We start from the raw sequence: 21,699 nt of genomic DNA, 5'->3' as shown, positions 1-21,699 counted from the left end.
AACACCTAAAATTGCTATTCTTGTTTTCTAAACAATAATTCTAACAATCTCTGAATGTCTGAATGAATTAATGAATGAATGTCACTGACAGCGAATTATCTCATCATTAACTGCACGAATCACTCCCACTTTTCACACAGGCATGGACCATAATTATATGGAGGTCTTAACGGAGCCCTTTTTCCCATTTGACACATTAATGATTAATAATGAATTTATTAGTGAATTAACCTCGCACCTACGTCCCTTAGCGACACCTGCATCACAGGCCACCGTTATCACCGTTACCCCACTGGCATGCTTCCTCTAGCTACCGCTGCAACACAACAAAATGTGCCCTATACAATTTGGCGCCGCGTGTGTGTGTGTGTGTGTGTGTGTCTCCTAATACATAACACAGCACAGCCGTTGTAGTCTATCTCCGACCGAGCCACACTATTGGCGCACATTTCTCCATGCAAAAACAAATCTGCACGCTCCCACAATGAACCTAGCCTACTTTTTACCGATTTTACCCATGTATTTCACTGTTCAAATATTGATTTTACATCACTCCAACCCCCTCAGGCCAGGAGGCGGTGTGTGTGTGCGCGCGCGCGCGGACGGTTAACACTCTGCAACACGTTAAATTTCTACTTCTACTAAAGAAAGAGGCAGCGATGGGGCCATAAGTCCATATCCATACATTCGGGGACATAAATTGCGCAAAATACTTTTAAACATGACGCGGCCACGACAGAAGGCTGCTCCTCGCACCGCGTCTGTGTGTGTGTCTCCTAATACACAGCACAGCCGTTGTCGTCTATCTCCGAGCGAGCCACACTATTGGCACACATATCTCCATGCAAAACTAAATCTGCACGCTCCCAGAATGAACCTAGCCTACTTTTTACCTATTTTACCGATGTATTTCACTGTTCAAATATTGTTTTTACATCACTCCAACCCCCTCAGGCCAGGAGGCGGTGCGCGCGCGCGGACGGGAAACACTCTGCAAGAATACCGGACTTCTCGCCTCGGCGAGTGGACTTCACCTTTGGCGAGTGACCTTCCCCTTTTGCCGAGAAGTCTTTACTTTCCGAGGCGAGTCGCCAAGACCAATCGCCCCAGAAAGTGAAGCCTTCTCGGCAAAAGGGGAAGACCACTCGACTTACCACCACTTACCACTCGAATTTACTCGACTGCTTCGGATGTAAATTCATTCTGGACTTTCTGAGCATGCTCATTTAGTCATTTCCATTGCGCTCCAATTCCAAGGCGCTCATATCCAAGGCGCACCGAGGAGTTTGCACACAAAGTGCGTTATTTCTTGCATTTTGCAGCTCCGAAATCCCCCCCAAAAAACGTGGAGCAGGCTGCAGTATGCAGTGATGATTGATGACCCCCCTGGTCTGTGAGTGTTCAAAGATACAACCGTCCCGAGTTGATCATGATCACTTTCAAATTATATAGTGCATCGGGGACTCACAGAAAGACAGTGGAGAGAGAGCAATGCCGTCAGCCCGCGCACGCACGCACGCACACACACACACACACACACACACACACACACACACGCAGTCCCAAGAATACGCTATTATGTGGGGCACATTGTCAGCCTGTAGATCAGCTCTACACAATGTATGCCTACCTATACGTGCATTGTGCAAAGACGAAGCACAAATAAATTCAATAGCCTTGTGAGGCGCGCAGCGAAAAGTTGATAAATGCGATGTTTTACTGCTTCGTGTGTGACTGTGTGTGTGTGTGTGTGTGTGTGTGTGTGTGTGAAGAAGCCTTTCTAACCAACGTGTGTTAGGTACCTTTTTACCCCTAAATGCATGGCTTGAATCAGCCGTGCACTGATGTGAAAGAGTCAAAACTTTACCAACAGAAAGTCAGGGGAAAAAATACCTTAGACGTGTGTTATGATCCTTCCACTTTTAAGAAGATCACACCAGGATTTGTACTACACTTTTTCTTCACATTCAATATTTGAGCTGTTCTTCTAACAACAATGTCATGGATTGATCAAATTATATAAACGACGGATTTCACCCGCATGGATGTCATGGATTGATCAAATCATATAAAAGACGGATTTAGCACAGTAGCTAGCAAAGGCTGCAGTTGCTGAAAGTGAAGAAAACACTCGTCAAAAGGGGAAGTCCACTCGCCAAAAGGTGAAGACATTTCGCCCCGGGCCCAGTGGTCTTCCCCTTTTGGCGAGTGGACTTCCCCTTTTGGCGAGTCGCCTAGACCAATTGCCCAGACTGCTCGCCAAGGGCGAGAGGTCTTGCTACCCTCTGGAATACGTTAAATTTCTACTTCTACTAAAGAAAGAGGCAGCGATAGAGCCATACGTCCATATCCATACATTCGGGGACATAAATTGCGCAAAACACTTTTAAACATGACGCGGCCACGCCAGAAGGCTGCTCCTCCTAGCTGTGATAACTGCTAAGCTACATTGTCAACACGGCACTGACCAGGGTTGCCACATTGACTGAGAGGGAAACAAGCAACCAGGTCTATGAAAATCCGAAAATTAATCTACAATAAGCAACACTATTGCTGACTGTCAAACATCATTTTCATGTCATGGACCACTAATATTCTATATATATATATATATATATATATATATATATATATATATATATATATATATATATATATATATATATATATTGCTGTTCATATATTCAGAACGGGTAAGGACTAGTCTACTTAAAGGATAAACACCTGCAGTTTCTGAGGCTACTTAAAGGACAACTCCACAGTTTTTCAAGCTCATCAGACACACACACACACACACACACACACACACACACACCATTAACCCCTTAATATAGCTTATCAGGCTTTCACACAGAAATGTGTTGAAAAAAGATGGAGTTGTGCTTTAATGATTTCATTCCAATTTCATGAATTTACATTAAGCCACCTATTACAGCAATGTTAACATCAAATTACTTCATTGTGCATCCACTCTAATTGTTGCTTATCAAAATGTCTCTACTGTATATACAGTACATTGTACTAACCATTCCTAACCATGTCAGGTAGCGAGTCTTCAACATCGGGCACCTGAGATTAGAATAAAGACTTGATTAACTTGAGAAAATCTAAATGAAACATTCATTGTTTGACTGGTACTTTAGTTTAGCTTGAAAATAGTTTTGTTTTATGTGCAAACAAGGATGTAATAAATAATAATATACTCAAATGAATATCCGGCTAAACTGTGTTAATTTATCCAAGGAGCTCTTGAACAACAATAATGGATCTTGTCCTTGCCCACATTTACTGTGTACCATAAACACAACAGGCCTACCTGCGGAGCCGGGCATGAAATCTCAGAAATATAGCACATCAGTAGAAGGCCAATGACAGTGCAGATATTCGTTAATATTGCCATTCCTGTCAAGAAAATCAAAGAGAACAAAACAAGGGGAAGGTCAAACAAACACGATTGAGTTCGTTGGAGTGGCCATGCAGCCAAGCCGGAGGCAATGGTGTTAGGAAGAACAATCAGCATCCTGTATTGTTATCCTTTCCCCCCCATAGCCCCAAGCCATTTCATACACGCAAATATTGTTATCACAAGCCTCAGACAGAGAGATAAATGGGTACGATGAGGACAGTAAAGACGATGTACTGTACAGCTGGTAATCACATGCCACACATTTTCATGGTAGAAATATGACTGCACACATTGCTATTATTGTAAAATATTAAAACCGTTTGGTCTAGGAAGGTTTTAATATAGGCCTGAATGATGACTTGCTCAAATATGGAGGGACAGCAGGATATGGATGAGATTATGAATTCACAAAAAAAGAAAACCATTTGTGTACGGTATTACTATGGGCTAAAATCGGCTAGTGTACGGACACCTTAAAGCAGAAAAAGTAAAAGTAGGCCTATTCATTATGCATGATGCATTTCACATACCGGTAATCATAATTGTGTAGTCCTAATTCGAAATATGTTCAAATATTGAAGATCCGTTATAAGGTGGGGATGCAGTGCTCAGTGACCCTCTGGGCCTTCACCCGACTCCTTTGGGTGTACTCTAGAGCAGGGGTTCTCAATGTTTATGGCTGGAGATCCGGCCCGGAAATGCTTTGGCAATGTATGTATTGTTTTGTATGTAGAAACGAAATGTTTTGTTCAGCACTGTTTTTGTTACCATCGGACAAATGCAAGCAGGCTTGCAGGCACGTTTTTATCCCCAGACTCCTGACCTCAAAACAATGATGTGGAGTACCGCAACTCCCACACCTGTACATCAACATACTGTGTGGCACGTACACCACATGTTAATCCCCAGCATTCAGTATTATACCCACTACTGTGACTCATGTGATGAGCCATTCATTAAAAATATTTAAAAGAAAATAGGAATCCGCCAACAGTGTGCGACAACAGTGTAATTTTCTAAAGTTATAATCGCAGCAAAAATCAACAACATTCATTAAAGTCTGCCGGTGCAAGCCCATGTTTGATTAACACCAACATACATATTATTTATTTTATATAAAAATTGCCTAGACGGTGAGTGTGTGTGAGGACCGATGGTCTCACACACACCATCTCAAACGACATCCTACTGTAAGAGGCGCAGCATTTCAGTGTCTGTGAAACACTGTTCAGGGGCCGGACTTGAAAATAGTCACACAAGAGACCACATATGTGGACCCAAGGCCAGGGCCCCATGGGTGTCACAGGTGCACCGTTCCTCCAATCCGCACCAAACACTGTTCAGGGGACTGGCATGAGAATAGTGTCACAAAAAAACTAAATTGCACACATATGGGGCGCTACAGTGGAGTTAAAGCAATGTTTAACACTTCAAATGGCCATAACTCCATGACCATTTGCTCTGATATGCAGACCAGTCTGAGCTGTCATAAGTCAAACAGAAATTATGTGTATTGAACACAGCTAGAGAGCATTGTTGTGACAAATTATGTTGGTGTAAATTTAAGGCATGCATGGTGCCAAGTTATTATACTACAAAGCGAGTGTGGGCCAGCAGAAACCAGACTTTTCACATTTCAGATGGCAAGATTAATTGTTTTCACTCAATTTGCACAGATTAAATTCAGGCAGAGCTGGTTTTTCTTCCCAGTCCACCACTATACAAACATTAGGAATTAACAATCAGCATCCTGTATTGTTATCCTTTCCCCCCCATAGCCCCAAGCCATTTCATACACGCACAACCCCAAAATATTGTTATCACAAGCCTCAGACAGAGAGATAAATGGGTACGATGAGGACAGTTAAAGACGATGTACTGTACAGCTGGTAATCACATGCCACACATTTTCATGGTAGAAATATGACTGCACACATTGCTATTATTGTAAAATATTAAAACAGTTTGGTCTAGGAAGTTTTTAATATAGGCCTGAATGATGACTTGCTCAAATATGGAGGGACAGCAGGATATGGATGAGATTATGAATTCACAAAAAAAGAAAACCATTTGTGTACGGTATTACTATATGGGCTAAAATCGGCTAGTGTACGGACACCTTAAAGCAGAAAAAGTAAAAGTAGGCCTATTCATTATGCATGATGCATTTCACATACCGGTAATCATAATTGTGTAGTCCTAATTCGAAATATGTTCAAATATTGAAGATCCGTTATAAGGTGGGGATGATGAACAAAACATTTCGTTTCTTGTATACAAAACAATATACATTGCCAAAGCATTTCCGGGCCGGATCTCCAGCCATAAACATTGAGAACCCCTGCTCTAGAGTACACCCAAAGGAGTCGGGTGAAGGCCCAGAGGGTCACCTGAGCACTGAACTGTTTTTGTTACCATCGGACAAATGCAAGCAGGCTTGCAGGCACGTTTTTATCCCCAGACTCCTGACCTCAAAACAATGATGTGGAGTACCGCAACTCCCACACCTGTACATCAACATACTGTGTGGCACGTACACCACATGTTAATCCCCAGCATTCAGTATTATACCCACTACTGTGACTCATGTGATGAGCCATTCATTAAAAATATTTAAAAGAAAATAGGAATCCGCCAACAGTGTGCGACAACAGTGTATTTTTCTAAAGTTATAATCGCAGCAAAAATCAACAACATTCATTAAAGTCTGCCGGTGCAAGCCCTTTTTTGATTAACACCAACGTATATTATTTATTTTATATAAAAATTGCCTAGACGGTGAGTGTGTGTGAGGACCGATGGTCTCACACACACCATCTCAAACGACATCCTACTGTAAAGCTCCGTTCACATTGAAGAAGCTGCTTTAAAAAGCAGAAGCAGAAATCTAAAAGACGCAGCTTTTTTTTGAGAAAGTGGGCGTGTACAAGGTACCTGTCACTCAAGCTGCCTGGACTGGCTGTCTGGCTTTGAGACGAGAGACAGGCAGTTTGAGCAGATGCGCATTTGAAAGTCTAAAATGTAAAATAGCGACTGTAGAGGAGACATACTTATATATTTAGTTACATCATAACCTATGTATGGATGAATAAATAATATAATCTTGGTAAACTTGTTTGTAAATAACCGAACGGACCGGATCTCAATCCTCCCCGTCTTCAGCGCTCATGTCTCCCCCCCACTCCGCTCTCCTCTCCCCCAGCTGGCCACGAGCGAAACCCTCCGGGCATTTTTTTAAATGGCGGCTCTGTATGTAATGTTAATGTTGATTTAGAAAGAGCATACCGTAGAAATACAATTGTATATATCCAGCACGTCGTAAAAGCAATTAAAACAGCTTATGTTTACGTGCGATTTCCGGACATTCAGTCCCAAGTCTCCCGTGGAAGGGAGCCCCCATCTCGGCGCTGTCTGTCTGTCACTGACTGACCTCGGCTGGCTATATGTGGCAGTAGCCTAGAGTCAGACCGCTCCTCCACCACCCCCACGGACCCTCACCGTTTACACTGACTACAGCATCAGCACATTTAAAGTTTGCTTTTAATTAGCAGATGATGTGAAACATTGTGCCAACTAGTAGTAGGCTATGCATACTTTAATTACTTAATTAATAATCAATATCACGGTGATATTATCACCGGAACGGAGTCCAGTGCAACGGACATGTGCACATGCATATCATACAACTGATATAAACTTTATATCAGTTGTATGATATGCATGTGCATAGAGAGATCAATAATTAATAGCCTTTATAATAAAGGCTATTAATTATTGATCTCTCTCGCGCACACACACACACGCGGTGCATACGACGCGCTGGGGACTCTGGACTTTAGTTCTTTGTCTATAGACTATATATATATATATATGCTCATTTATAAACCGTGTGTGTGTTTAGTCCACGGTCAGAGACAGCTACGGGGTTCAGTTGTTCACCTCGGTGGGAACCGGGAGGGGGTAATTACTGCAGGGGCACTGAGAGAGAACTGGCTCGCAAGTGAGTCCCGTGTCGGCTCCTCCACCGTCCACGGTGCTCAATATCTCACACACACACACACACACACACACACACACACACACGTGTTCTATCTATCTATAAATATAGGCTATCTACTATCTTTCAACTTTTGGTATGAGGTTCATCGATAGGCCTACATGAACGCAATAGACCAATTTAAATGATTCCCTCAAATAAATCTTATATGCGATTGGTTTATCGATTCAGAACGCAGCAAACCAATCACAAAACATGGGCAACATATTGCATAAATAGAGGGGGTACATACAACTGATATAAGGTATGATCAAGGCCCCACTCCTGTAGTACGTACATTACTAGCGCCACTGTATCACGGTGATAGTGCCTCGGGTGACCTGCGGCCAGACCCCGTCGTCGAGGAGAAACCTCGAGCGAAAGTGGACCGACTTCTGGACCCTGTGGCCCGGCCCGCGGAGGACCCCCTAAATTGAGACTGGGTGTCGAGGAGCGTACACCAGTGGTCAACTCCCTGTGCTCAGGGCGAGGTCCCGCGACAAGGGCAATTAATTTTAGTGCGAGGAAACGTCCAGCAAAACACACGAGGACCGGCACAGAAACGCGCTGACAGCGGGCTGCTGTTTTTGGGAAAACTCCGACACAATATTGTTTAGTTGTTTGTCTATCTATCTATATCTGCTAATTTATCAACCGTGTGTGTGTGCGTGCACTGTTTAGTCCACAAACAGTCCACAAGCGACGGATAGCGTTCTGGAGAGTTCAGTTCAGTAGTTCATCCATAGCTTCGATGAGAACCGGAGGGGGGGGTGAATGCACGATGACTTGTCCCCAGAAACGTGACACTCGCGACGGCACACGGAACACAACCTGTTTTCACCGCTTCGACAACTTGTTTCTCATATAAACTTTAATTTCTATCACAAAATATGCTATGGTCTTGCCAAATATCCATTCATATTTCATATACAGCCCATATTCAAAAAGTTTATTTTTTAATGCGGACAATTGGGTCGGACAGCTTTCCAGAGGGTTTTCGGTTTTGTAAAATGAGCTCAACTCCGCCTCCTCAAACCACGCTGTGCTCTGATTGGCTACACGCAGATTTTTAAAGCTCCAGCTTTTAAAAGCTGCTTTAAAGTTGAGGTCCGGTGAGAAAAAAAAAACGCAAAAACAAAAAAAAGCTGTGTTTCCAGCTTTTAAACGCAGAAGCTGTTCAGCATAGAGATAACATGGGACGAAGAAGCAGAAGCTAGCTTCTGCTTCTTCAATGTGAACGGAGCTTAAGAGGCGCAGCATTTCAGTGTCTGTGAAACACTGTTCAGGGGCCGGACTTGAAAATAGTCACACAAGAGACCACATATGTGGACCCAAGGCCGGGGCCCCATGGGTGTCACAGGTGCACCGTTCCTCCAATCCGCACCAAACACTGTTCAGGGGACTGGCATGAGAATAGTGTCACAAAAAAACTAAATTGCACACATATGGGGCGCTACAGTAGAGTTAAAGCAATGTTTAACACTTCAAATGGCCATAACTCCATGACCATTTGCTCTGATATGCAGACCAGTCTGAGCTGTCATAAGTCAAACAGAAATTATGTGTATTGAACACAGCTAGAGAGCATTGTTGTGACAAATTATGTTGTGCATGTAAATTTAAGGCATGCATGGTGCCAAGTAAATTTAAGGCATGCATGGTGCCAAGTTATTATACTACAAAGCGAGTGTGGGCCAGCAGAAACCAGACTTTTCACATTTCAAATGGCAAGATTAATTGTTTTCACTCAATTTGCAGATTAAATTCAGGCAGAGCTGGTTTTTCTTCCCAGTCCACCACTATACAAACATTAGGAATTAACAATCAGCATCCTGTATTGTCTTTCCCCCCCATAGCCCCAAGCCATTTCATACACGCACAACCCCAAAATATTGTTATCACAAGCCTCAGACAGAGATAAATGGGTACGATGAGGACAGTAAAGACGATGTACTGTACAGCTGGTAATCACATGCCACACATTTTCATGGTAGAAATATGACTGCACACATTGCTATTATTGTAAAATATTAAAACCGTTTGGTCTAGGAAGTTTTTAATATAGGCCTGAATGATGACTTGCTCAAATATGGAGGGACAGCAGGATATGGATGAGATTATGAATTCACAAAAAAAGAAAACCATTTGTGTACGGTATTACTATGGGCTAAAACCGGCTAGTGTACGGACACCTTAAAGCAGAAAAAGTAAAAGTAGGCCTATTCATTATGCATGATGCATTTCACATACCGGTAATCATAATTGTGTAGTCCTAATTCGAAATATGTTCAAATATTGAAGATCCGTTATAAGGTGGGGATGATGAACATTTCGTTTCTAATGTGTGATGCAGTGGTTCTGTAATAATTATGAATGAATGAATGAACAAATTAATGAATGAATGAACAAACAAATGAAGTAATAATTGCTACTCACCTCTTTCAAGCTGAGCCTCCTCTTTCAAGTGTGGTTCAGTGGGTATAGGCTAATCGACACAGATTAGAATACCATGGCAACGCTTAGCTACAAAATTAGCAACAAACTTGTTTAAATGTTATTTGGAACTTTTAGCAACTGTTGAAAAATTACTCAAACGCTAAAATACAGAATGGGCATTTTCCCTCCAAGGCTCCAAACGATTTTGTCTGCCTTCCTTGACTCCTGCAGTGTGCTGTTGTGAGAGCAACGTAGTGAGTGACAGCCTTGATTGTAGTCAATCATGCTGCAGCAGCAAGTATAGCCTACAGCCCTACACCCTACAGAGTACCATGCATTCCACAGTTAGGCCTACCTACTACATCAGCTATTAAACTAGTGATAAGCATTTATTTTGCAGATTTGCCACAACTTAAGCTAACTTTACCTAACAATAGGCCCATGCCCAGGTAGAACCAGGTGTACATACGCCGCAGCTCTGCATAGCGAACGTTTTAAATGAAAAGCTCCAACAGTAGTGGCAACATTCCAAAAACAAAAAAAACTGAATGTCAAAATATCCACCGTGGTGGCTGAGCATTTAAAGTATGCAGTACTAAGCATTTAAAGTATGAGGTATAAAGTACAGCAGCTTTGTGTTCATTAAACAGAAAGATTGGGTATTGGGTAAGACTGACGTTATGTAACTTTCAGGACCTTTCACTGCTTCGTTTCAACCATATGGCTCTGGTCCATACTAATGCGGTTGCATTTAACAGCATCATTAGAGCTATATGGATCAGAGCTAACGGGCGGCTAATCACATTTCTCATAAACCTTTTTGTTATTATCATAAAATAAATAAAATTAAGCACATCATACGTGCAAAAGTGCCTTTTTTGAAGAACAAAGTTAGGAGGATGTATACAATTATCTATTGTTATTCACATTTACGGTTACAAATAGCCTATTATCTTTATTCATGGACTTTTATTTTGGAATTATTTATTTATAATGGAAAAAAGTCACTGCAGAAGCACAGCACACCACACACTCAAAATGTCACTACACTTTACCACTTTTAATACCAATTGTATCGTTTTATACTGTACTAGGCTACAAAGTCCAGAGACCTGCATGTCATTGTCATAAGAGAGTGGATTGTTAGGATAGGCTATATGTCTGGACACTGTCCCTACAGACAGTAATTGGACAACAGAGACCTTGAAGCTGTTTAATTACATTGTACAATGTATGCATTTTGTTGACTTAAATTGATTATTATTTAAAATAAATACAAATAAAATACATTATTCGGCAAAGTTCACCCATACAACAACAATCTGGTGGCATACTCTCCTATGGCAATAGGAAGCATGCATGTCCACATCTCCAAGATATAGCTTTATGGAGCTCTTAAACCATTCTCTGGCAAGTCCCACCCAACAGTCTATATAGCCTAGGCCTAGTGGCCTATAGGGATTCGGGGCTCTGGCCGTAGGCTAGTACTGAGCGGACTTGGACCACATCCGTTGCACGACTGGGGTGCAAACCAAGGACACGGTAAGCAACTGCATTGGACCAACAGCAATGCCTTTCACAAATTCACATCTGTGCCAACACTGGGCCTGGCAAAGCAGTATTAACCATTTAAGCCCTATATTTCATTGTACAACAAATAGCAAAAATAGCCATGCAATGTGTAGGATGTGCCACCACTGGGCCTGAAACAGCAGTAGACCTAAGCACTTCATTATACAATCAACAGTACAATAGCCTAGACAGCTAACAAGACACAGGAGGAATACCATTAGGTCTACCTTCATTCAGCACCGCTGTTTTAAAGTGCTTTGTTGTGACCGAGGCGAGGACCACAGTGCTGCATCCTTGATGTGGACAGATTCTCAATTAACTTTACCCATGATAGGCCTACCCCCCACCCACCCCATTGACATATTGACCCACACACCCCGCAAAGGGGTGAACTGACAGCAAACCTTGTGCATTACAATTTGCAGGTGATGCAAGTGATAATTCATGAATTCAAGTGTAGGTATAGTGTAGGTATATCCCTAGTATAGGGATTTAAAAGAGGAGACTGATTCAGCATGCTTGATCTCAAAGGCCAAGGGCAGTGCATTCCAAAGTGTTGGTGCTGAAAGCCAGATCTCCTTTGGTCTTTAAGTTACAGACTTGGGAAGCTAAATTTCCTGGCGCCAAAAGGTGGCTGCAGCATTCAAATTGAAGCTGATAAATGATCATGGTAGGGTTCTCTCTCCTGATTGGATAAAAAGGCTATCCCTTCCCGACCTGAAATTGTATTTTCTGTTTAGTGTTTACGGGAGAAACGGCATGACACCTGTTCCTGAACAAACAATACACCATTGATTACTATTGGAATAGGCTATATAATAGAGCTTTAACCGTTAAACAAAACACAAAAAAAGAAAAATTAAAATAAATAAATACACTTTTAATGAATAGTATCGACATGGCAATTGCTAACAAACTCCATTAATTGTTGATTCTAATGAATGATTCCGTCGGAACAGAACTGCTACGTGCTCCTGGACGGGTTAACGGTTGTTGAGACTGAGTTGTGTTCTGAACTCAAATGCAACCACTCAGGAGACAGGAAGACAATTAAGCACTTTATTGTCCAAATTGAGCATACATAAATACTCTTATCGTATAAATAGGTAGATATGTATCTATGAGGATATATATAATATAAAGCTATACTTATAATATAAAGCTATACTTAGGGGAAATCCAAGAGAGTAGTCAAAGACGAGCTTGTAGATCGGCAGCCAAACAAACAGTCCAGAACAAAGGGGTGACGAGATCCAGGCGTGGCACGGCAGATAGCCAGGTCTGGAGGATGAGAGGAACAAATTAGCAAAACAGCTAACACTGCAGCTAAAACACATGAAAAGCTCTACAGAGTACGAACAGCAACAGAGTAGAGAGAAACTGTACTTGCCAGGCGTTTCTATGGGAAGATCTGGCGAGGAGTGGAGCGAAGGCAGGGTTCTTGAAGACTCTGGTGATCATGGTAGAATGGAAACAGGTGTGCAGTGCCACACCCAGGCAGCTCGTCAGAGGGGGAGGGAAACACAGAGGTGGACCTGACTAGGATTGGTGATGGAGCAGTGGGTTGTGCAGAGGAACACCAGAAGTGGAAGGTTGGGGTGGAGGGTTCGAAACCGTAACACCGGCATCTGGAGAACAAGAAATGTTTTAGTAAAATGCCTCATTCAATCTGTAAAATATCTATCAGTGGTTCTCAAACTTCTTTGTGACATGAAGGACCCCCAAATTAATGTGTGCATGGCTACGGCCAATATTTGTGTTGTTAAAATGTTTCAAAAATATTCCAAATGTTTCCCATTTTTTAAATTTTTTACTTTGCCTTCCACATAATTATGATCCTGAAGAACCTCACAACCTCACATCCAAAATTATGACACTCAAGTACTGATGGTCATGAACAGAACTAATTAAAAAATATGCTGCAAAGGCCTTTGCCGTATCCTTCACAAAATCTGCAACCCAATTGGCAATTACCCAAAGTTAGGGGGAGACCATTTTCCCATTTCTCATCTGTTAAGTTGTTGACATATACAAAAAAAGATAAGAAAACTTGATACTTCAATATTGAGTCTTTCCCATTTGTTTCATCACATAGTCTATTGAATCTGTCATATTGAAACAGAACACTCACAATAGGGGTCAGCAGTAATTTAGATCAGTGAATCTATTATTATTATTATTAAACATGATGCAACTTACTTTGCCTGGAGAATCCAGAGGAAGTACCACCACTTGTACCACCACTTGTACTCTGTAGCGGGTTACCGGTATCTGGAGAACAAGAAAAGTTTTAGTAAAATGCCTCATTCAATCTGCAAAATATCTATCAGTGGTTTTCAAACTTCTTTGTGACATGAAGGACCCCCAAATTAATGTGTGCATGGCTACGGCCAATATTTGTGTTGTTAAAATGTTTCAAAAATATTCCAAATGTTTCCCATTTTTTCAATTTTTTACTTTGCCTTCCACATATGATCCTGAAGAACCTCACATCCATTGTGAGCTTGAATGCTCTAAATAATTTAGTTTAATATATATTTTTATCCCACGATTTTGTAACCCATTTTTCACCCCTGTGTCAATCATCTAATGTGATCCTGGGCTCTACACACCCTCCACCAACCTAGTCCCCATATATGGGGGACAAGGGGAGAGCAACGGACTTGAACTCATGCTTCCTTCATGAGTGTCCATGTAAGTTGCTCCTTTACACCTGACATAATTTAGTGACGTGGTAAAGAAAACACTCAAGCAGTAGTATAGATTCAATGTTAAAGATAATTCAATGCCGCCACAACCAAAAAAACTATGACACTCAAGTACTGATGGTCAATGACCATCTGTTCATGACCATTGGTCATGAACAGAACAAATTAAAAAATATGCTGCAAAGGCCAGAAGTATCCTTCACAAAATCTGCAATCCAAAGTTAGGGGGAGACCATTTTCCCATTTCTCATCTGTTAAGTTGTTGACATATACGCTATAGGCCTATATACAAAAAAAGAAAAGAAAACTTGATACTTAAATATTGAGTCTTTCCCATTTGTTTCATCACATAGTCTATTGAATCTGTCATATTAAAACAGAACACTCACAATAGGGGTCAGCAGTAATTTAGATCAGTGAATCTATTATTATTAAACATGATGCAACTTACTTTGCCTGAACCAGTTCTGCAGAAACGATAATCCAGAGAATCCAGAGGAAGTAACACCACGATTTGTACTCTGTATGGAAAACATGGACCAGTAACTATAAGAACTAGAATTGTTTTGCTTGTTTTTATTTCTGTATAAAAGCAAGTATGGCAAGCATGTTTCTATATACATCATAAGTTGCTTGGATGTCGTAAATGTGGTAACCTAGAGGGAATAGTATACTGTACTCCTCTGTACTGTACTGTAGTCCTCTGCATTGTCCTGTACTGCGCTGCACTGCACTGTACTGTACTGTACTGTACTGTACTGTGCTGTACTCCACTGTACTGTACTGTACTCCACTGTACTGTGCTGTACTCCACTGTACTGTACTGTACTTCACTGTACTGTGCTCCACTGTACTGTACTGTACTGTTCTCCTCTGTTCTGCTCTCTTCTCCTCTGTTCTGCTCTCTTCTCCTCTCCTCTGCTCTGCTCTATACTGTACTGTACTGTACTGTACTGTACTGTACTGTACTGTACTGTACTGTACTTTACTGTACCCTAATGTACCGTATGTACCGTATTGTAGCATACTGGACCATACTATATCATACTAAACTGTGCCATACTGTACTATACGGTACTGTACAATACTGTACTGTACAATACTGTCCCATACTGTACCATAATGTACTGTACTGTACCGTATTGTAGCATACTGGACCGTACTGTATCATACTGAACTGTGCCATACTGTACTATAAGGTACTATTAGGGTAGAAGGATTTCTATTATGGTAGAAGGATTTCTATTAGGGTAGAAGAGAAGAATTTCTATTAGGGTAAAAGGATTTCTATTAGGGTAGAAGGATTTCTATTAGGGTAGAAGGATTTCTATTAGGGTAAAAGGATTTCTATTAGGGTATAAGGATTTATATTAGGGTAGAAGGATTTATATTATGGTAGAAGGATTTATATTATGGTAGAAGGATTTCTATTAGGGTAAAAGGATTTCTATTAGGGTAGAAGAGAAGGATTTCTATTAGGGTAGAAGGATTTCTATTAGGGTAGAAGGATTTCTATTAGGGTAGAAATCCATAAGGATTTCTATTAGGGTATAAGGATTTCTATTAGGGTAGAAGGATTTATATTAGGGTAGAAGGATGTGTTCACACAATGCAAGCCGACACCATCATTAAAGAGGCACTTCACTTGTGTCCTTGACAGTTGTCTGTCTGAGCTAGTACTCCTCCTACTGGTTGTTCTGGGTGCCTGTTTGGTGGGGAGGGTTACTAGTGGAGAATGAAACACTCGAAATTCTCATAGTAACATTAATTTGTATGTCCTTGTGGAAGTCCAGAAGCTAAGTGACCAAATTATAATTTAGTCCATCTGGTGTGAGGTGCAATAGCTTGGCATTTTACTTTACTTTTGCCTCTTGGCTACCTGCATTCCACATGGCATCGCTTTTATGTTTCAATTCATATTCAGATATATTTTTCTAAATGGGATTATATGACAAAGGTAAAATGCTTGCTCCATTCCAAGGTCAACACAGTCAAAGAAGTGTTAATTGCAACTGTAGGTCGCAAATTACTATGAAAACCTGTCCGTCAGTCAGGTCACACTCATATGGTTGTCAGCTCATGACGCCTCGTGACATCACACCTTGTGACACGTCACACCACCATATACTGTATGATCGATTCTCCATATACGGCCATCTTCATATATGGTTGATGCCCCATATATGGCCGTCTCCATATATGGCTATCTCCATATATGAAGATCACGGCACTGACCTCGTCGAAAACTCGAAAACTTTGGCCTGGCCCTACCTGGGCCCTCATCAAACCCTGTACACTCAAGACACTGCCCCTGCTGCCACACTTAGATCTCCATATATGGAGCTGACCTGTTCTGACATTCCATATGTTGATCCGACCTCATCAAACCCTGAACACTCAAGACACGCTCCATATATGGCCAGTACAGAATTGATTCCATATGTTGATCTGACCCCCCATGCCAAAGTGCCAGTGTGCACACGAGCCTGCCCTTCAGGGCAAGGTCGCTTCTCGCCCTCAGCCTGGTTGTTACTGGTTGTGCACATTAGGCCAATTTCACACCAGCGAATAAATTTGGAGAAAATGGGGGGAAACTGCAAAAGAAAAGTCAAATGGCAAACCGATGCTAGTGGAACTAACTGTGGTTTTAAAAACTACAGATTTTCACATTTTCACTTACTGTTGTTTGATAGTAGCCGGTGCTTGGAATTCCTGCAAGTCGTCCTTTAAAGGCCTTTCGGATCTGTAGGCAGAGTGTTTGAATGTTATACAACAAACATAAAATACATACTTTTTTTCAAATGTTTTATTTTAATATAGTTTAGTATGCATCTGCATTAGTGTATGTTCTATATTTGTATACTACAACATACCTGTGAATCCACCAGTGTCCCAAACATTAAAATGAAGAAACCCTAAATGAAATAAATAAATAAAGACAAGTGTTTTATTGATGGTTGTATACATCAGTATAGTAATGTAAAGTAGGACTATGAATTCATGCCCAAACTGTTTGTTTGTGACCTTTTTGCCCAATAAATTACTTTGTTAAAAATGTCACAGCTCTTGCCATAACTTTGCGGAATTGAAGTTTCCCCCGCAGACCTCATAGCATAGAGCGGAGGCAATAAGTAATATTGCTTTTATGCAATTTGTTGCGGTCAAATGTGTTTTTTAGTTTTAGCTTGTTTCATGAATGTGTTATTAGCTGCCATTACAAATATCCATGCCTTGGTTGTCCCACATGAGCCGCCACAGTCTGCTAAACAGATGTTATGTGTTTTGCAAAGTCCCGGAAAAGACGCACTGTGATTGGCCAGTACAGTCACTTTGATTGGCAGTTGTGCCGAATGCTCACCCCAAAACATGATTTACGAGACTGTGATAGAGAGGAGTTAAAATCACACCCGTGTGAAGTGAGGGGCGCTCTTATCATACATCTGATTCCGGACAATCACAATTTGCGCCAATCAAATCGCTAAAATTCAAACAAAGACACAAAGCTGGGCTAGCACCCCTCAAAATAGACCCCATGGCAAGTCATTTGGGATCAATATAAGTAGGAAAATTAGCCTATATGTTTTTTCCTTACCTGTAATGAGTTGAAGAATGCGAAGGCAATATGGATTCCAATATTTGTTGGAGCTGTCATAGTTCCCACTCCCAGACACCAAGTAATTCCAATGAAAGCAGTCAAAAAGGCCAAGAATTTTGCGATGGCTCTCACCATTTTCTTTTTTCTTTTTTTGTTTTGATCTGACTGGAAAACATTCATAATTGTGCACAAGGACACGATTAGAATTATGACGTTTATAAGAACAATGGTCAAGGCAGGAATCACAAACGCAAGTAGGGCTTTCGTCTTGTGCCAGTTTAGCCAACAAGCGTTGTATTCTCTGATGTAGCCATTGTGGCCCGCTGTAGAGGCAATGGTGACGACTGCTATAATTAAAGGACCTCCGTAGCCCAAACAGAAAGCAATGGCCATCATGATTGGTTTAGACGGATGGGAGAAGGTGGCGAAGGTTATGTAAAGCATGAGAAGGCTTAACACAAATGACCAAAAGAACAGGGCAAGGTAGAAAAAGTGTATGAAAAATGTTGCTGCGCGGCATGGAGCGACTGGAACTCTGTAATCTTCCCCTGGATTTTCAAGGGGGTTGTCGGCAATTGCTGATCCAATGATGAACCAGATGTCTGCCATAAGCAGAGACACAGCAATGTTCACAATACAAACATGACGCATGTATAAGATTGTCTTATACATTGTCTTATTGTTTCTTATTGTCTTCCAAATGACTATCTCAACGATGAGACAAATGACCAAGCATCCCATTGATATCCCTACGCCAATGTACGAGATTATGTCCAGTAAAACTTTAATTTCTGGGGGAATGTCAATCGACATAAGAATTGAGAAGGAGGTTAGGTGGGTGCAGTTACAGGTGACGGTATCATTTATGTCTGACACAAAAGCACACCCCTCGTGGTCCCATCCGCCGAGGTTATCAAAGAGTGCAAAGTTCCAGAAGACGCACTGTGGGCTCAATGTCAACGACGTGTTTCGTTTGTCAAAAGTTATTATCACATTTTCAACCGTGGTGTTCAGCTTGACCATCAGAACTTTGCCATTGATGATGTTCTCATAGCTGGTTTCGTTGCTAGTGGTATTGAAGCTGGCATTCCTGGGAGGTAGAATGCTGTTGAGGGGGAAGACAATGGTGGTAATGAAGAGGTTGGTAGCACTGGTGTTTATAATGTTGAGGGTGACACTAGAGTTAATGTCCGCCTGGTACGAGTTGTTGAATCTTGTTCTGTCCAGCAGAATGAGGTCGGTTGATATATCAAACTCCCCTTCCAAGGAGTCGATGATACTTTCCATTGAATTTAGAAACTTTGAGCTGACATTGAGGGTTTTGTTGGTGTTTAAAATGGACCAGGATTCTGTTGCTGCTTCATCAATGATGACATCCACTATTTCCAGGACACCCTGCAGACAAAACGGCATTTCTCTGTTAGAGTGATAACATGTTTATCTTGTTTTAAGCTACAAAATATTGCATAATACTGTAAGCAAAGTACAATGTGACATAATAAAGCTCGCCTGTGGTTCTCAATTTGGTGTTTTAGTGATGAACAACAGGTCTAACATCTAGTGTTTCTTATTTTCATTAAAATGAGATTATTAGGTTACCATGAAAGTAAGAATCATTCACCTACTCCATAATAACATTCTATATATTTTCTTTAATAGGTATATTTTTGAGGCGAGGGCTGCGGGGCATATAGCAACCTATATGGGGATTTCTTTCCACCGCTTACCGTCATGACAATCTCATCGACATCAACGGCGACATCTGCAATGTTGTCCAGGATGTCAACAATAGCAGATATGGTTGCACTCGAACCAGTAATTACTGTTTTATATGCTTCTGCCACATTAGTTAGATTCCCCACAAATTCTGGAACTGTCTTCGCAACCAAATCCTAAAAGAATCAAACATGTCAATTGCATGGTACCAACCAAGAACATTCTGTTACCAGTGGTTCTCAAATTATGTCAAACCCCCCAAATTAATAATCAGTGGACCGGGCCCCATCTGGAAATATCTTGTACCAAAGACCCTCATACAAGATAAATGTTGTTAAACCATTTCAACAAATATTCCAAAAATAAGTAGCTGACTTATAACTTCACAACAAGTAACATCGTTGTTGTGAGCTTGTAGATCAGCTATTTTCTTATAGTTATAGTGGCTAAACAGATTAAATTAACTCATTTCACTGGTGGGGACCCCCTGGAACGCCCTCGAGGACGCCTCAGAACCCATTTTGAGAACCACTGGTGAAAGTGATTCCCCTTCATGTGGTTGTATTCCATATAAAGATTTAAAAAAGGCCTCTTTTACCTGGGATTGAGTCATAAGATCTCCTATTGCTTTTACAATACAACTATCCTCCAGAAGTTTCCATTGTCCACTGAGACATTGGACGCGTATTTTTCCAACCTGGCCAGGATCACATGCTCGTTCTGATATGTCTCCTTCTCGTCCACTACCATACTCCTCATCATTACATGTAGGACCTTGTGCCAAATGCAAATAATCCAGTTATTTCCATGCAAAGTTTATGACTGCAACAACAACAACAATAATAATAATAATAATACAATGTCTATTACAAATGTTCCTATTGGTATGGTGGGAAGCTCCTGGGTTGAATTTCCACCCCAGGCCAACTATAGACAGTAAATTGCTTGACTTACTCCCACGGAAGATGTTCAGAGTTGTTGTCTTTTTATAAATGGGGTAATTGGTGTTGGTCCCAGTCGCATAACACGTGAAGTGTTTTTTGACATCACCTGCGCAGTTTCTAATTATGTACTTGTAGATGATGCAGAAATCATCATCATCTTCTTGACCTTGGTTATCTGTGAACATTTAATCATATTGGTGAATTACAGGCAGCTGTGTGTATAGCTTTTATAGTAGTCCCAGAAGTGCACTGTGATGAGCCATTATCTTTTCCTTTTGTAAGACTAAATTATGCTTTATTAGATAAGACAGAGTAGAGAGAAAGACTGGTTCCGTCTGGAAGACACCGATGTGCCTCACCAATTCATTCTTACCTGACACCAATTCATTCTTATTCATCCTCCACTGGACTTTATAGGGACTTTGCACGCAACAACTAAGGTCTTGAGTATAACCTCCCTTACAGGGGATGTTGTAAGTGCTATTGACTCGTATGTTGGGAGCATCTTTGATGACATCGGATTCCATGCGTCCCTTCTGCACGAATGTCATTGCTCGAAGTTCCAGGATACATTTATAATCCCCTGAGATTAAAATGAAGCTTGAATTAGTTGATGAATCAGTACAATGTGAAATAGTACAATTTCTACATGTGAGTGGTGATCTAGAATATTGTACGGGTTCAAAATTAAATGGCACATTTGCAACATTTTATTTTATTATTATGGCACAATTGGCAGAGAAAGGGGAGCACGCATGCACACGTGCGTGTGTGTGTGTGTGTGTGTGTGTGTGTGTGTGTGTGTGTGTGTGTGTGTATGTGTGTAGTCATAGTGAAGTAGTCAGAACACAACTCATTTTGTATTATTTAAACTTATCATGAACTGTGGCTGCATTGCACAGATATTGACTTGTGATTGGTCATTAAAAGTTATGGTAGCAATTGGTACTTACCCGAATCACGAGCAATAACGTTCTTAATTGTGAGAGTGGAGGTCTGGCCACTATTAGAGACTTCAAACCTTTCAGAGTTTGTGGCATCCTTCCCATTGAATTCCCACTTCCAACTAGTAACTTCGACCCGAAACTCAGGAGTGCAAGTCATGTTTATGGTTTGACCAGTGTACGTTTCAGGCGGAAAAATGATTTCTTTTGTACCTTGGGAAAATGTGAACAGGGTAAGTTGATATCTTTTTACTATCTGATTCCAAATTGATGACATCATTTTTCTGTAGCTTATTTTAAAAACGTACTTGTGTAAGTTGTCGAAACTGGGCCTTTTGCAGG

General features: G+C 41.1%; 1 protein-coding gene and 1 long non-coding RNA gene across 2 annotated transcripts in view; both read right to left on the bottom strand.

Moving 5' to 3' along the window:
• Positions 1–12,978: 12,978 nt before the first annotated feature.
• LOC308317373 (adhesion G protein-coupled receptor F5-like) lies at positions 12,979–20,898 on the bottom strand. The gene is made up of 10 exons (XM_080766341.1): positions 20,787–20,898; positions 20,424–20,588; positions 20,068–20,243; positions 19,481–19,645; positions 17,751–19,148; positions 17,032–17,073; positions 16,839–16,901; positions 14,610–14,679; positions 13,650–13,721; positions 12,979–13,078 (listed from the first exon to the last, which is right to left on the bottom strand). Exons 1-10 carry the CDS (start codon positions 20,809–20,811, stop codon positions 12,990–12,992), a joined length of 2,265 nt encoding a protein of 754 aa, XP_080622467.1. The 5' UTR covers positions 20,812–20,898; the 3' UTR covers positions 12,979–12,989.
• Positions 20,899–21,373: 475 nt separating this feature from the next.
• The window catches only part of LOC308317375, a 558-nt gene continuing 232 nt past the window's right edge, over positions 21,374–21,699 (bottom strand). Inside the window, exons 2-3 of the long non-coding RNA XR_013964249.1 lie at positions 21,666–21,699; positions 21,374–21,570 (exon numbers count right to left, since the gene is read on the bottom strand). The exon at positions 21,666–21,699 is cut by the window's right edge and continues 109 nt beyond it. This is a non-coding gene — a long non-coding RNA (uncharacterized lncRNA). The remainder of the gene's footprint in view (positions 21,571–21,665) is intronic.

Source organism: Protomyctophum bolini (genome assembly GCF_963924005.1).
Source record: "Protomyctophum bolini genome assembly, chromosome: 6".
In the NCBI taxonomy this organism is placed as follows: Eukaryota; Metazoa; Chordata; class Actinopteri; order Myctophiformes; family Myctophidae; genus Protomyctophum; species Protomyctophum bolini.
This window is presented reverse-complemented; position numbering and strand designations above follow the sequence as displayed.

Coding starts and splice junctions, on each gene's coding strand:
- LOC308317373 (XM_080766341.1), bottom strand. CDS start 20,811: ATGAATAAGAATGAATTGGTGTCAG. Junction 20,244..20,423: donor TCTGAACATCTTCCGTGGGA/GTAAGTCAAGCA, acceptor ATTTGGCACAAG/GTCCTACATGTAATGATGAG. Junction 13,722..14,609: donor GCAGAACTGGTTCAGGCAAA/GTAAGTTGCATC, acceptor CTTGTTCTCCAG/ATACCGGTAACCCGCTACAG.